Source organism: Stegodyphus dumicola, chromosome 10 (genome assembly GCF_044657685.1).
Source record: "Stegodyphus dumicola isolate Sdum_Otavi_A_Nest chromosome 10, ASM4465768v1".
Taxonomy (NCBI): domain Eukaryota; kingdom Metazoa; phylum Arthropoda; class Arachnida; order Araneae; family Eresidae; genus Stegodyphus; species Stegodyphus dumicola.
The window spans coordinates 67885313-67902332 of NC_140777.1; the positions used below are offsets into that span (position 1 = coordinate 67885313).

At 33.8% G+C, this 17020-nt stretch overlaps 1 protein-coding gene across 2 annotated transcripts in view; it reads right to left on the reverse strand.

The window, feature by feature from the left end:
* LOC118199018 (vascular endothelial growth factor receptor 1-like) overlaps positions 1-17020 on the reverse strand; it is a 137167-nt gene that overhangs the window by 36433 nt on the left and 83714 nt on the right. For both annotated transcript variants that reach the window (XM_085825047.1, XM_085825046.1), the window contains exons 5-10: positions 15983-16128; positions 13445-13637; positions 8048-8359; positions 3913-4266; positions 1327-1491; positions 912-1067 (exon numbers count right to left, since the gene is read on the reverse strand). In XM_085825047.1, coding sequence (XP_085681173.1) covers positions 912-1067; positions 1327-1491; positions 3913-4266; positions 8048-8359; positions 13445-13637; positions 15983-16128 — 1326 coding nt within the window. The remainder of the gene's footprint in view (positions 1-911; positions 1068-1326; positions 1492-3912; positions 4267-8047; positions 8360-13444; positions 13638-15982; positions 16129-17020) is intronic.

Consider the following 17020-nt stretch of genomic DNA (forward strand, 5'->3'; position numbering starts at 1 on the left):
CTCAAATTGTTTTTCAACGCAATTTACACAGCTTTGAAGTCTGCCTCTTACGCTTCGACAAACATTTTAGCACAATTCGTTTTGGGTATTAAATTTCTTGAAATGCATCTTTATGTAATTTTTCAAATCACAGACACTTCTTGGTTTCTGACTATAAACTTTGTCTTTGAGTACTTCCCAAAAGAAAAGAATCCATTGGGTCAAGTCTGGTGAACGTGCTGGCCAATCATCCTCCAATAAGCCATTAATTAGCCGTGGCCGATAAGCTTCCAAACCAACAGATTTTTGGATTCGCATGATAGAGGCTCGTGAAATGCTCAAAGAAGCTCTTCTGGTGGACTTTTTTGGACTCTGAATAAATGTTTCGGTAAGAAGTTGCTTATTAGCCTCTTATAGACTGTTTTGGGTCGACCAGTTTTTGGAGCATTAAGGATTGAGCCAGTGGTATTGAATTTGTCCCGAATGCGGTAAATGGTTTGTCTCTTTGGAGGTTGAGTACCAAATGTTTCAACCCAATTTGTTCTAACGGTTTAAGCATTTTGAAATTCCCAATACTCTTTCAACACCCATTTTCTTTTATCTGTATTTAAATTATTTGCCAAAATGGGTTATCTGAGTTATCTGCAAAGAAAATAGATTAAATTTAAATAATTGTAGTTCTAAAATTGTCGTTGAACCGATACATAAACCTACCCCACATACTGTCCACCTACATTTGGACTACACTGTATTTATGTATGTCAGCTCAATAAATATTAAATGCATTGACTCCATTTTATATACTCACTGTAAGGTTTGAAATTAGTAGAATTTCATATTTTTGTTTAACTAACTGGTTTTTTCAACAATATTTATTTTATGTATTTTAATAAATTACGTCCTCGTTGCCACGAATTAAACAAATCTCTTACCTCGTACATCAATTGTAATATGTTTAGTTTCAGTAACATTATTTTCTAAGTTTGATGCTGTACATTCATATTCCCCGCTGTAGTTCATCTTCATGGCATCGAAAATAATTGTCTCAGTCAGGGAGTAAGCAGAAACATTTCTGTATATTTTAACATCTGCAACAGAAATAATTGTTAGTAATCACTAATACAATTTTGTGAGCTAGAGAAAAATTTGAAATTATTTTATTTGATACAAATACAACAACAGAAATGCAAGTAATTGGATAAAAACATTATTTCATGAATTTATTACATTATTAAATTAAATTAATTTATTACATGGACTTAAAGAAAAATATGACTAAAAACTAATATGTTTTAATGTTATTTTCATTATATCTTGTGAAAGTTTAAAATTTTTGAAAGATTTCACCTGACAAATTCTTTAAAGATACCAAATCTCCCTCCAAAAACATGGGTCTCCAATTCCATTGCACATGGCTATAATTGTAAATGTTGGCTTTGCAGATAAGTTCGACAACATCTTGTTCCACTGGTTTTTTATTTGATACAGAAATTTCAAAACCATTTTCGGCATCTGTGTAAATATAATTCTCTTAATAAATTATGCATATTTATATAAATATAGCATAAATAGTGCAGAATAATGTATGTTATAACATATAGGAAATCATACATTTTAGTATCATTTAACTAGCGATGTATCATATACTTTTATAAGTTTATGCTTATAGTAAGGTACCTTTATATGCCTCCAATGCAAAACTTCCAAAATTTGTTTCCAGAAGTTATGTTGTAGAATATTATGTTTTTTGGAGCAGGAAATAGAAAAATCGGTTGTGCCTTCAACGGGATTCAAATTTCGGATATTCTGAATACTAACCGGAAGTGGATTATTAGTTACACCATGAAAGCGCATAATGGGAAAGGCAAAAATTCCTTATAATATAACGTATAATTTTCCGCCCAGACGGTTTGGAGAGCCGACTGCGATATCAAAGGGACCGGGTTCGATTCTTGGAGAAGGCATGGTTGTAACTGTCCGTCCCTTCAGAGAAGGCAAAGGTGGCACACCTACTAGATGCTTCATAATAAAGTGACCAGCCCGCCGTTGGTAAAAAGAAAAAAAAAAAAAAAAGTACAATTTTATTATGAAATCATAAATAATGAATAATGAACTATCTTTGAATCATAATGCCGTTTAAAAGCTAATAGTTATTTTACTGAATCCCTTTATAGTTTTACCCTTTTTATGTTCAATCTAATTAATTTAACTCTTCGTGTGCCACAAAAGTGCACCATCGGGCTTAAGCTTACACAAGTAAATTAGAGCATTAACAAAATTAATAAACAAATGTACAATAACACCGATAATGGAGAAAAAATAATTAACTAATTAAAAAAGTATAACAGAAAAATAAAATAAATTGTAAAAAGCAATAACATAAAGAGAACTAATAATATAAATTGAGAATGAAAATCCGAAAAGCAGAAGCTCTCTCTTTAGTCCGAAAAAGTTCACAAAAAAAAATTGGTGGCCAAAATATGGATAGCTGCATCAACGTTGCCTGATATAACTTTCAACTCTTGAGTGAGACTCAAGTTTCTTGAGTGCGTTCATCATGTTCATCAATGTTGCCTCTGCTGGACATGATGAACGCACCCAAGAAGAATATGCTTTACATCTTCATCGCCGCTACCACCTTTACGCAAAACACTTGAAGTTAGTCCTGATCCTTCTAAATAGCTCTTAAAACTGCCATGCCCAATCAAAAAATTGAGTTACTTTATAATCTGCTGAAAATTGAACAACTTTTATTCTATGAAAAATTGCAGAGAAAAAACTTTTGGCCCATTGTGCTTTGGGTGAGGCCAGATGTTCTCTGTTCCAAACACAGATAGCATCATTTCTAGGAAAGCACTTCCAGTGAGATACAGGAATAATATACCTTCCCTAAAGATTGCTAATTTGAATAAGACAGCAACCATTAGTGCCATTAATGCGCATTATTCTCTCTACCTATAAAAAAAATACTGCCAAAATAAAGCACCTACCAAAAAAAGTACTCTTCATCTTTTCATCTCTGGATAAGACAGTAACTAGTATCATTCCTGTCCATTATTCTTTAACCTACCAAAATAGTACTTTTCATCTTTTCATTTTTGGATAAGACAGTAACCACTAATGCCATTAATATCCATTATTCTCTCATTTACCAACTTTTCATCTCTGGATAACATAATACACCTTAACGCCATTAACGTTCATTATTCTCTGTCCTACCAAAAATGTACTTATCTCTGGATAAGACAGTAACTATTAGTGTTATTAGTGTCCATTATTCATGCACCGGCCATAAAAATACATTTTATCTTTTCATTTTTGGATAAGACAGTAGCCATTAGTCTCATTAATATCCAGTACCATCTCAATTATCAAAACAAAATATTTTTGATCTTTTCATCTCTGGATAAGACAGTAACAATTAATGTCATAATGTCCACTATTCTCTCACCTATAAAAAATGTACTTTTCATACCTAATTACCAAAAACGTACTTTATGCTGTTCTAAGAAAGAAACGATTTAGTGTTTTTTAAAAGACAGGAACTTCCAAATTAATACTACTAAATAACACAGAATTGAAATAGTCTGACATAGCAAGAATAAAGTTAGTGATTATTTTTTAACTTACCTATGAAATGATTCATCTCTAAAATAAATAAATAAACTCGTATTTTAAATTCATTCTAGTTAAATTGTAATAATTATTACAAAAAATAAATAAATAAAATTATATAAATCAATTAGACAAATTACATAGAATTTTTTTATTATATTTTTATTGTACATAATAAGAAATATATTAAATAAAATTCTATAAATTAAAAAAATAAAAATTAATGAACATATTTTTCTAAAGTAATGTAATCTTTTACTAATTTTTATTTATTCATTACATGCACTGAAACTTCCTTTTCTTAAAACACTCTAGTACCTGTTACAATAAATGGAACTACAGCATCGTCTTTTCCCATTACATTACTCGCAATGCAAATGTAATAACCAGACTGGTAAGCTGTTACATATAGATAGGAAACCAACGACAAACTTGTAGCATCGGAGTATTCAAGTGTCACATTATCTTTATTTGGAAAGCGGAAATTCCCATGTGGTTCTACATCAATCCAACCGTAGAATCCGTCGAATTTGCAATCTTGAGGTAGTTTGCATGGCTTCCATCTCCACCAGACAACAGGAGCAGGATAGCCATCAGCATGGCATTCTAAGGAATACTCTTTCCCGATCATGTATACAGGTTCTGCATTTCGTAGCACAATAATCGGTTTATCTGTAAAATTTCATGGAAAGATTAAATTCCAAGGTATATTTGTAATATTACGTCATTAATTTAGAAATTTTCTGCCAATAAATTATAAACTGGAATCCTAAAAATATTATAATAAAATGAATTCATCTTTTAACAAAATATTTTAAAATCATACTTATTTTAATAATAATAATACCAGAAAAACTGCATTTAAAGAAAAATGTATGCAATCCTGGTAGTTTATGACAAAACTGGCAATGTGGAATTTGTAACTCAGTATATGAAGGCTTGTTTTTCAGGATTTTGTAAGTCTTGTTAATAAATATCAACAATAAAAAAAGTCATTAAAAGAAACAGAGAACTCTTGACTGCATGGTGTTTCTGTAAAGTAATTTCTGCGCAAAAGACAGTTATTTCGCCTTGCCAATTATTGTCAATTGTTCTATATTGGTTACGTAGTTGTCTCAAAACAACTGAGTAATTATGTTTTATGCGACTGTGAATACATGGGCATTTGCTGCAGTTAGTACATACACTAGTGAGACTTGAAAATTATGTCCTCTAAATGTCCTACTTCTGTTTTGATGCACTGTTCCAAGCACTAGGGAAGGATTGCATGATGCATCTCACCATCTCCTGTAGAGTAATATCGGAGTACAGGTATATATGTGCTTGCTCTTGCGTTATTACGTGGGAACTGCATTGTATCCACCAACTGTCTTGCCCACCATTCTGCAGATCTCTTTCTTTCTCTGTACCTACAGAGAGCATAAGACAGAACCTATTCTAATAAAAACATCTACAGACGCAGACCTTAGTAGTACTGGCCGACAGTCTAAGGAAAGCATGTCAAACTCGCGGCATGCCGTCAAACGGGCGGCATGGTGCTTTATTTCTACGGTTTTCTGTTAACACCGATAAAATAACAAAACAATGCACAGCTATATTACATGCTGATAAAAATTGGAATTTCATCGAATATCGAATATCGTGTTAAAAAGGGTTCTTGACACGGTCCCTTTGAAAGAATGTTTTACAACCGACGCTGAGAAAGTGCCATTTGGTTTAGATATGACCAATCAACAATGCCCTCACCAGGACTCGGAACATCAAACCTTCCGACTGCAAGTCGTATGTGCTTTCCAATGACAATATGGACGCATACTATAAGTTAGGGGGAAATTTATTACTCATTTAAAGGTGGAATTAACAGAAATTCAGTAAGATTCAGGTCTAAAAAAATCCACTGAAGCGGTAAACAAACATTCATCTGACCTCTATTCTGAAAGTACAAACAACATAGATGCCATGTGTCAAGAAAGAAATAATAGGTATCCATCTGCTACCTGGATTTCCTTATATTCCTTTATTTAAAGAAACAAAAATATATTTTATTATTCACTCCTTTTCAAAATATATCTGAATTATTAATATGGCGTCCCCACTTTGCTGCTCGCACTACTATATACTGATGACTATTTTGTCTACTTGAGATGCTAAGTTTGGCAAGGTATGCGGATGCACATTCTGGTACGGGTTGTCAACTTAAACTGGGAAGGTAAAATCTGTGCCATCCTATTGTGATGTTGAGAGGCCCCAACTTGTCAGCAATAGTAGTAGTGACTGCTATGAACTGGAAATTACACAGACTCTTAAGAAGGGTTTTAACTCCCTTTTTATTTCACTTTAGAAGTCACAGTTGCGTTCACTCGACACTCACAAACTACGCCGACCCGGCGGTTAAACAAAAATAGAAAAGTACAACTAAAAATGAATGACAGGATGAATAACTAACGAAGTCACTATCTACGAGGCTCTATAATTGTAACTATCTTAACTGCGTTCTAAGATACAGATGAGATTCAGCAAACTTTCTGAATAAGAAGTTGAAAGATTCAACTAACTGCCGAAGTAGGCACACAGGCCGAAACGCGCTGTTCTTAAATTTCTACCTAGCAACCTTCAGGCTCGTGATTCAAGAAGAGCGGCCGAGCGGTAAAGTCGCTGAACACTGGTAGTTCGGTCCGAGGTTCGAATCCCGCGAACGGGCTGGCTGCATGGGTGTTTTCGTGGTTTTCCCCATGTGTAACGTGTATACGAGCCAGTTTCCCTTAGAAAGTCCTCCACGAAGGCATCCCTCCCCTTAGGCAGATAGCCCTAGTGTGCTTTGCCATAATTAAATACACCACACCACACCACCGTGATTCAAGAAGCACACTTACAAACTCGCTTCCCTTCTATTTAAACTCAATTACTTCTGCTAAAAATTTGAATACTCTGCGCGTTCTACTAAAATTTACATACTCTGGCATTGGCAATTCTAGGGGAAAGTAAAGGCTTGACAGGAAAGATAGCTTAAAATAAATGTTAGTTAAAATAAATATAAACCCTACACTATACATATTCATCACTATACATATATACTACACTATACATAGAATATAAATCGTTCTTAATACTAACTTACGCTTTTCGTGATTTTCTATTATCCAATAGAGTATGCTAACAATGATAAACATTTCTATAATCTATAGCTGAACAGACAAGCTTCTTTTTTTAAACCTTCTTCTTGCAGAAGATTAATTACATTTGCCTTCCATATACAGTTTTAAGAGACTTCAGAGTTTTAAAAGCTAGTATTTATTAACTAAAAATGTTTCATATAATTTTTTTCCAGTTTAATGCGATAGTTTTTAAACTTTTTCCTCTCTGTAAACGTTAAACTAAACAAGAACAACGAAAAATAACAGTTAAGAATATTTTACATATACTTACATACTTTCCATAGTTGCATTTATGTAATATTAACTTTCAAAATTTTGTTAATATTTTGTAAATTGAAGTATTTGATGGAAAGACTTTCTCCCATAACCGTTTTATTACGAAAGAACTATTCTGCTGCATTAATAAGAGCTATGATAGCGCGTAGAAAAGAATAATTTTATACCCCGAGAATGTACATTTACACGCAAAGTATATCTCATACTTGTAATAATCCAATTTGAGCTTCTAAAACAAAGACTGATTTAATTTCAGGTGATAATGCTTTTCCTCGGCGAAGGAGCAGCTTTTCCTTTTGCATTTTTTAGCATAGATCAATATAAGAATGAGAAATGGATACAGCCTTTAGTAGATCTATTAGTCCTATCCTGTTACTGAAATTACAGATTGAAATATTTCATCTCTGTGTTGCAAATTTTATTTGAAAGTCTGCATTTAATTTCAAATTATCGCAAACATTTTATTACAAAACTATCAAAATTTTACTTTTGATGTTTCATTCCCAAATATATAAAAACCACGAAAAATATTTCTTTACTGAATTATGGACGGGAAATGGATCAAATGGGCTTAATACACAGGATGGCCCAACGAATGTGCTCCGCCTCCAGCGATAATTTGACAAGGTACATACCATCTTTCTGGATAGGAAAGGAAGTGACGACAAAGCAGCCAGAGACAGACGGACAGTTAGCAGCCAGAGAGCAACCGGCATCACTATCGAGATAGATAGTGACTATGTCCTCTTCCAAAGAGTGTGAGCACCGATACTGAAGGTGGGTTATTTTTCCGTGGACAACCCTTACTTTGTACTTTAATATTAAGTCTAATTTAGTAAATTATTTATGTGGCATATATGCTTACGAATTTTATTGAAGGTATTTTACATCAAGATTGAAAAGTAGCTGAAAACAAAACTGCTGATATCCTAAAATTTTGAAAAAATATTTAATTAAAAACAAAGATATTAACAATTAGATTAAAGATCCATTTTATAGGAATATTTTCAAATGTACAATACCTTTGACTTCTAAGAGGATCGAAATACTGTTAGTAGTATCTTTAGTCTTTCCATATAGAATATATGTAGCTGCATCTGAGCGAGTAAGCTGATATATTTCCAAAACAACACTAGTAGGCATTATCTTGATATTGTAGTGACCATCAGAGAGAAGAATCTCGCCATTTTTCTTCCAAACTAGCTCAACGTCTGAAATACTTGGAAAGGCATGCACAGTTATGACAAACCTTACATCTTGTCCTGCTTGATATACTACCGGTTGAGAAATATCGATGTCTGTGGTAAAATTAACGTGAACAGGCTGCTGTGATGCTGAGTAGGGAACAGAAAAGCGGATTTAAATAATAATAAATAAAATTCAGAATAATATAAGTAGCAAAGCAGAAATGAATAAATCAAACAAAAGAAATTAAATTATAAGTAATTGGAAGATTTGCTATAAAATAGGCCTGTGATATACTCCCTAAATATGAGCCTTTTAAAATTAACTTTATAAACTGTTTTCTAATAGGAATGATGTGTATTTATTATTATTAATCCAAAGGGGCTTCGTTCCTGAAGGACTATTGTTTTCGTTTTGCGATTTTGTGTTGGTTCACTTGTAAGATTCTCACTAGTGTATTTCTCAATTACTGTAGAAAGTGACGAATCTTAAGAAGTAGTTAGCGAATAATCGCTTAAGTTTGTGTAACAAGAAACAACAAAATGGAAGGGTAACTAACCCTTTATTATTCCAATAAGATTTAACAAAACTCCGTCTTGGAGTGTACAATCAAAGCCGACATCTGGGGTGAACTTAAGAGACTAAGAAATAAGCTAAAACTAAGATTAATTAAAGAGATATACTAAGAAATAAGCTAAAACTAAGATTAATTAAAGAGATATACTAAGAAATAAGCTAAAACTAAGATTAATTAAAGAGATATAGCTGAAGCTATCAAGATTATAATCGAGTTGGCCCCTTAACTCTATTTTGAACCTGAGTACGGCCAAGAGTAATAACGGCTTGAGAGAGAGAGAGAGTAGCCAAAAGGTAGACACGCGCAAATCAAAAACTCTGATTCTCTCTAACTCTGCAAGTAGACTTCGCGGTTTAAATACCTCTCCTCCTCATTAAGTATTCAGAATGATTCCAAAACTACGTTCTGGCCGGAAGTAGTAAGTTGAAGAATTTGACAGAAAAGGAACTTAAAACTTAACTGTTAATAAATTTAACATAATCCTTACACACTATAACCGCCCGTTTCACTTTTCAAACTGTTGCCACCAAATGTTAGAGTTCTGCATTATATTTGAAGAAATTAAATAAGGAAAAATCTGCATAAATGTATGTATATTTCTCGCATCGTGATAAAACAACGGTACATAGAGCCATCGAGTTTTGAATGACGTAATCCTACTGCGAATATGGGCACGTGGAAGCCCAATTTTGAAATTTGTATTATTATCGATTTCATATTTTGTAAAATTTTAACAAATTTTTGATTAACAAACTCAAGGATTTCAAAGCGAGCAATGGCAACGTTGTACAGAAAAAACACTTTTATCTCCAGTGCGCGAGACTCTGTATCGGAAATTTTAAAGATAGGCTCAACTTAAAACTATTTTGCGATATTGCTCTTGAACTGAATTTTATGGTTAAAGTGCGAAGAACGTGATATTTAATAAATAAATGTAAAAGACAAAATGTTAAAAAAAGTCCCTTTGGACGTAATTTAAAATCTGAAACCTTTCAGAATTTCAGTTTTTATCATGAACAAATAGTTATATTTCATAAAAGTGAAAAAACTTATCTCAATGCTCCTTCTTTATTATAATTTAGACTTACTTTTAAAGTACAATAATCCGATTGTCGAGGATTGTCAGATTCTCTCAAACTAAATAGAGAATATCTCTAAAATTATCTCCAGTTTAAAATTGAATTTTGCCTTAGCTTCAAAGTTTAAGAATTTTTTTACATTTATTAGTATGACTTTGCTTTTTTTCATTTTGGTGTGCATTGTTTCCAATTAAGAAAGGCATCATCATTAACTCAAAAGCATTTCAGTTTTATCATGAACAAATCGTTCATATTTTTTATGAAAAAGAAAGAACTTGTCTTAATGCTCTTTTTCTTATTTTAAGCGGAGTGCTCATATTGAATTTGATTCGGAGACTTAAAATATTCTAATTACAGGCATTGCCTTCCTGAAACATTGGCTCTATACGGACTGCATACATGAAAAGGCACGGACAATCAGTTTCAGTATTTGAAACTGAATCTAAGAGGAAATAACAAGTGTTTGAAAATACTAACGCTAACGTTTTAGCCAATGGTGTCGATATAGCTTTCAATTTTTACATATATTTTTAAATGTACATGTAAGAGTATGCTCAATTTAAACATTGAGAATAAATGTTCTCGCATTTCTTGTAACTTCTTTATTGAGAAATTGACAGCATATTTCGTTGCATTGACTATTTGATTGTTCGGAAACGACTTTAAGTTTTTTTGAAAGGTAGCTATAGTAGAGCGCAGAAAAAATTAATGCATATTTGGAACACTTTTTTAAGAATGCTTTTTGCAGTTAAAATATTAGCGCAAATTTTGAACAAAGTTTACAAAAATCGTGGAATGTTTACATGGATGTTTTACGTTGAAGGATGGACCATAAAAATCAACATAGTAGTTAAATATTAGTTTAGTAATGGCAAAGGTAAAACAGCTGAAAATGCAAGTAAATGTTGTGCTGTGTGTAATAATGAGGCATGGACAGAATAAACGGCCAGAAGTAGTTAGTAAAATTTCATTCTGATAATTTTTTTAATTTAAGATTCACCACTTTCCAACAGAAAATTGAGATTCATGATGACACATTAAGAGCACTGATTGAAGCTAATATTTTACATAACCATACGTAGACTTGCTATATTGCATTGATGATAACCACTGATGACTATTTGAAGCAACTTGCTCGCGGAAAAAAACTTGATATTTGTGTTCCACCAACACACGGTATTTTTTTTTCTTTGATACCATAAGCTTATTATTATTCTTTGATACCATAAGCTAAGTCTAAACTCCTAACAGATTTAGAGCGAATGATCGCTGTGTCTGAGAAGAACTGCAAAGTCTTAAGAAGGTTTAACAATCCTTTTAATTAATTCAGAACTGAAGCAGAACTGGATGTCTCATGCTTGATAACATCAGCCAATCACTTGGGCGATATGACTTAAAGTAACAGTCAGTTTCAAGATTTAAAACTAAGTCTAGTAGCCGAAGCCTACACAATTCATTTAATTCGAAGTTGGCTCAAATTCTCACCGGCGTAACAATTTTTAAATGCTGCCAACTATAATGCAAAGACGAATAATTATAATCTTGTCGAAGTTAGCCAAACCTAGTAGCGTGGCTTCAAGAGACAGAAATATGGTATGTCTTGCAATCCGAAAAATCTCACTCTAAATACTCTTACCCTGATTTACATTCTGGTGACAATAAAAATATAAATCGTAACAACTGCTTTGATTGAACTTTGCAACGTGACCAAAATGATTCATTTTCGAAATATTTTATAACTCGTGATGAGAAATGAATTGATGTTGAGTAAAACTGAACCTATAAGATCATGATCTAAGCCTGATGAGCTAGCTCGAACAACATCAAAAATTGATATTCACCAAAAGAAGGTCATGTTATTAGTTTAAAGAAGTGGTATGGGAATTTTAGTGTAATAACAGCTAACAAGACTAAGAGATGCTTTGCAAATGAAACGCCTAGAAACCGTTTGAATCGTGAACCAAACAGTTATTGCATTTTATCATCGCAGTGCCAAACTTCATTTAACATTACCCATCCACCAGAAACAGTAGTGCTCGGCTAACTACACCCCTGATATAGTTCTGAATTAGCAGCACCAAACACCTGTTTTCTATTTTAAATAATAAAGAATAAAAGTAGTTTCTGGACAGCCCATTATACACTGAAGTGACAAAAGTCATGGGATACCTCCTAATATTTTGTCGGTCCTCCTTTTGCCCGGTGAAGTAGCAACTCGACGTGGCATGGACTCAACAAGTCGTTGGAAGTTCCCTGCAGGAATATAGAGCCATGCTGCCTCTATAGACGTCCATAATTGAGAAAGTGTTGACGGTGCAGGGTTTTGGGCACGAACTGACCTCTCGATGATGTCCCATAAATGTTCGATGGGATTCATGTCGGGCGATCTAGGTGGCCAGATCATTCGCTGGAATTGTCCAGAATGTTCTTCTAACCAATCGCGAACAATTGTGGCCCGGTGACATGGCGCATTGTCATCCATAAAATCCCATCGTTGTTTGAGTACGTGAAGTCCATGAATGGCTGTAAGTGATCTCCAAGAAGCTGAAGGTATCCATTTCCAGTCAATGATCGGTTCAGTTGCACCAGAGGACCGACCATTATGGAACCACCAGCCCAGACCATTATGGAACCACCACCAGCTTGAACAGTGCCTTGTTGACAACTTGGGTCCATGGCTTCGTGGGGTCTGCGTCACACTCGAACCCTACCATCATCTCTTACCAACTGAAATCGTGACTCATCTGACCAAGCCACGGTTTCCCATTCGTTTAGGGACCAACCGATATGCTCACGAGCCCACGAGAGTCGCTTCAGGCGATGTCGGGCTGTCAGTAAAGGCACTCGAGTCGGTCATCTGCTGGCATAGCCCAAGGAATACAAATTTCGCCGCACTGTCCTATCGGACACGTTCCTCGTACGTCCCACATTGATTTCTGCGGTTATTTGACTCGGTGTTGCTTGTCTGTGAACATTAACAACTCTACGCAGACGTAGCTGGTCTCGGTCGTTAAGTGCAGGTGGTCGGCCACTGCGCTGTCCATGGTGGGATGTTATGCCTGAAATTAGATACTCTCGGCACACTGTGGATCTCGGAATGTTGAATTCCCTAACGATATCCGAAATGGAATGACCCATGCGTCTAGCTCCAACTACCATTCCGCGTTCAAAGTCTGTTACTTCTCGTCGTGCAGCCATAATCACGTCAAAGCCTCTTCACACGAATAACTTGAACACAAATGAAAGCTCTGCCAAAGCACTTCGCAGTTATACATTTTCTACGCATCTGTATATTTGCATACTGCTATCCCATGACTTTTGTCACTTCAGTGTATATCGCATTAGCCCAATTATAAAATAATGCTGTTTCCCTAAAATGAGCTTCGAACAGACATGCTAATCTTATATATATAGCTAAACATTTGAAAAATATACTAAGATTATTGATCAGTTAGTTCTTAATATTTACTTCAAAGGAAAACAATATATTACTCTTACTTTAAATATATCTTAAAATATTTAAAATTTTCATCAAGCATATCCAGCTCATTTTTAACAATCACAAAAATTAAACTTACTGAAAACATATATATTCACTTCTGCTCTTCCCGTTTTTTGTGAATGATCTGTTACAGAACATACGTAAGTACCACTATCACTAGGTTGAACATCTTTCACAATCAGGTAAGTAGTAACTTCTTGATGCATGTATCCATTCACTTTCTTCTGCCGAGAAAGAGCTTTTGTCTCATTTATGCGGTTTCCTGTGTTCTGAAATAATAATATTTAGCATCTGAAAAGACGTGATCGAAATGGTGAACTAAATCAATTTTTTTAGCTCTGATTCTTTTGTAAAGAGTAGAACTTTAATACAGCAATCAAGTTTTTAATAACGGTTTATCATGTATTACATTAAACTTCTATGGATGGAATTATTGATATTATTGATATGGGAGAATACCAATTGATAAGGAATAAAACTTTAGTTTTTGTTGAAAAACAATTGCTTCTTAGCCCAAAGGGGAGTCAGCCTAGAATGGCTATTAGTCTCGAAATGGCATTTTGCCTCGAATCACTTTTCGACTTGTTACCACCAAATATTATCCTTGTGTTATATTTAAAGAAATTAAATAATAAGGAATCTGCATGAATGTATGTACGTTTCTCTCACTGCGAATAAACAACACTACCTACCTTCAAATTTTGAATAACGTAGTCCTCCACCCGAATATGGGCACCTGGAAGCCCGAATTTTGAATTTCGAATTTGTTTATTATCTATTTCATGCTTTGTAAAACTTTAGCGAATATTTTATTAAAAAATTCAATGATTTCAAAGCGAGCAGTGGCAACGCTGTACGGAATAAAACATTTTTATCTCCAGCGCGTGAGTCTGTCTATCCGAAGTTCTAAAGATGTGTTGTTTTTAAATACTTTTAGCCCGAAGAGGCGTTAGCCCAAACGCTTTCAAAAGTTTTTTTTTATTATTTAAATTATAATACTCTTTATTCGCCTTTCTATAGACATAGACTCGATCCCATTCGAGATGGAAGTTTTAGAAATTTTCCGTTCGAATTGATTGAAGAAATGTTCCATTCGAACTTTAATGAAAAGTACTTGTAACAAAACATTGTAAATATTTACACTCTAATTGCCATTTGACAAGGAATTTTTCGTAGTTGCCAAAACAATATAGGGTTCCAACCTTGAATTTACAGCTATGTGTTTGGAACCTTGAGAACTGGTAAGCGAACAATCGCTTTTTAATTCAGGAAACGTAATCTCAAAAAGGATTAATTACCCTTTATTGCTTAAAATAAGAATTAGCAGATGGCCCTTTTCTCAGGACGCACAGAAAAGCCTCCACTTAGGCTTGAACTCAAGAGTACTAAGAAAATCAAACTGAACTAATGCTTAACTAAAATGATATAGCCGAAGCTATCAAAATTCTACAGGAGTTGGCCCCATTAAACGCTAACTAAACGGCGAAGCTATCAAGGGCCTGAAATACGGCCGAGCGTAGTAATAGCTTAGAGAGAGTGTAGCCAAAAGGCGAACGCGGGCTAGTCAGAATCTCTGGCTCTCTCACGAAGTCGGTGGAACTTCGACTTAAGTACTGCTCTTCCTTCATTTGCATTACCCGCGATTCTAAAAATACATTTTGTCAGGAAATTTGTAATCTGAAAATAGAAGGGACAGGAAAGTAGCTTTAACTAATGATAACTGTTAAAAACTTAGGATAAACCTTACAACATAATTAAATTAAATTATATTTATAAAACGGGTAGCCCCAAAAAAATCAACATCATAAAAAATAAAAAAAATCAACAAAATCTGAAATGTTTCAGATTTTAAATTACGTCCAAAGGGGCGTTTTTTAACATTTTGTGTGTTACCTTTCTTTATTAAATATCATGTTCCTCGCACTTAAACCATAAGATCCAGTGCAACAGCAATATCGCAAAATAGTTTTAAAACGAGCATATCTTTAGAATTTCCGATACAGAGACTCACGCGCTGGAGATAAAAATGTTTTTTCTGCACAACGTTGCCATTGCTCGCTTTGAAATCCTTGAGTTTGTTAATCAAAAATTCGTCAAAGTTTTAAAAAATAGGAAATCGATCATAAAACAAATTTCAAATTTCAAATTGGGTCTTCCACATGCTCCTATTCGTTGGAGGATTACGTTATTCAAAATTCGATGACTCTATGTACCGTTGTTTTATCACAATACGAGAAATATACATACATTTATGCAGATTTTTCATTATTTAATTTCTTCAAATATAATGCAGGACTCTAACATTTTGTGGCAACAGTTTGAAAAGTGAACCGACATTTATCCGTCCGACGCAAAATGCCAAAACGAAACTAATAGTCCTTCGGGATTCAAATCCCTTTGGACTAAAAAAATCTAATTTTACTAATCACTAATCAAACAATTTCATGCTTAGTTAATTGCTAAAAATCTACAAATTTCTCAAAATTGGATATTAATTGTAGACTTTAAAATAACTTTTATTATCGAAATGTGTCTGCACAACTTAAATCGAATGATTGCTTTTGTATGTACTTTATACATTTTAAAATATACAGATACGAAAGCTAATATTTACATTTTTGTTTGGATAGCTCCAATCAATAAAAAGTCTGGTTTCTGGATCCACACTAACTGTGCATTTCAGTTTAAATGTTCCATTCACAACAGGATGTTGAGCTTCAGCAGTATCGATAAATGGCTGGGGATTGTGTGACGTATCAGCTGCAATTAAAACGAAAGTTAAATTGATATAATCAAATCTTCAGCTTTAACTTTCAAAAGCACAATATATCAAATCCGAAATAAAAGTAACCTAGTCTTCACACTAGTCTCACTTCAACAAAAAGAACTTATTCATGTTTAAGTGAGTTGGAAAATATTCATATTATAAATACGCAAAGGATGTGTGTTCATTGTAATAATTTATCCTAGTTAAACTATTAGAAAAATCTTAATTTCTATATTATTACAGATTTGGTACATATTTCCTCATGCCTTTTTTTTCTTAATGGTTTTAAAGATTTTCCAAATATGAGAGCTGTTTATAGAAACATTTCCTGAAGACGAAATTTGCTGAAAGGATTGAAATACCTCAAAGATACGTCAGTTGTAGAAACACCTTCTGAAGACGAAATTTGCTGAATGTATCAAAAAAGTCCAAGATCAGCCAATTACAGAAACATTTTCTGAAAACACAGTTTGATGAATGGATTAAAGTTAAGCTAGTCAAAGTAAAGCTAGTTGTGGAAACATTTTCTGAAGTCGCAGTGTGCTGAATGGATTAAAATAGCCACAGATGAGCCAACTGTAGCAACACGTTCTGAAGAAGAAATTTGTTGAATGAATTAAAACAGTCAAAGATGAGCCAGTTGTAAAAACAATTTCTGAAGACGATATTTGTTGTGAATTAAAATAGTCGAAGGTGAACTAGTTGTGGAACCATTTTATGAAGATGCAATTTGCTGATTGGATTAAAATAGCCAAAGATGAGCCAGTTGTACAAACACTTTCTGAAGACGAAATTTCCTGAATGGATTAAAATAGTCAAAGGTGGCTCAGTTGTGGAAGCTTGATGAATGAATTAAAATAGTCAAAGAAGGCCTTGTTGAGGAAA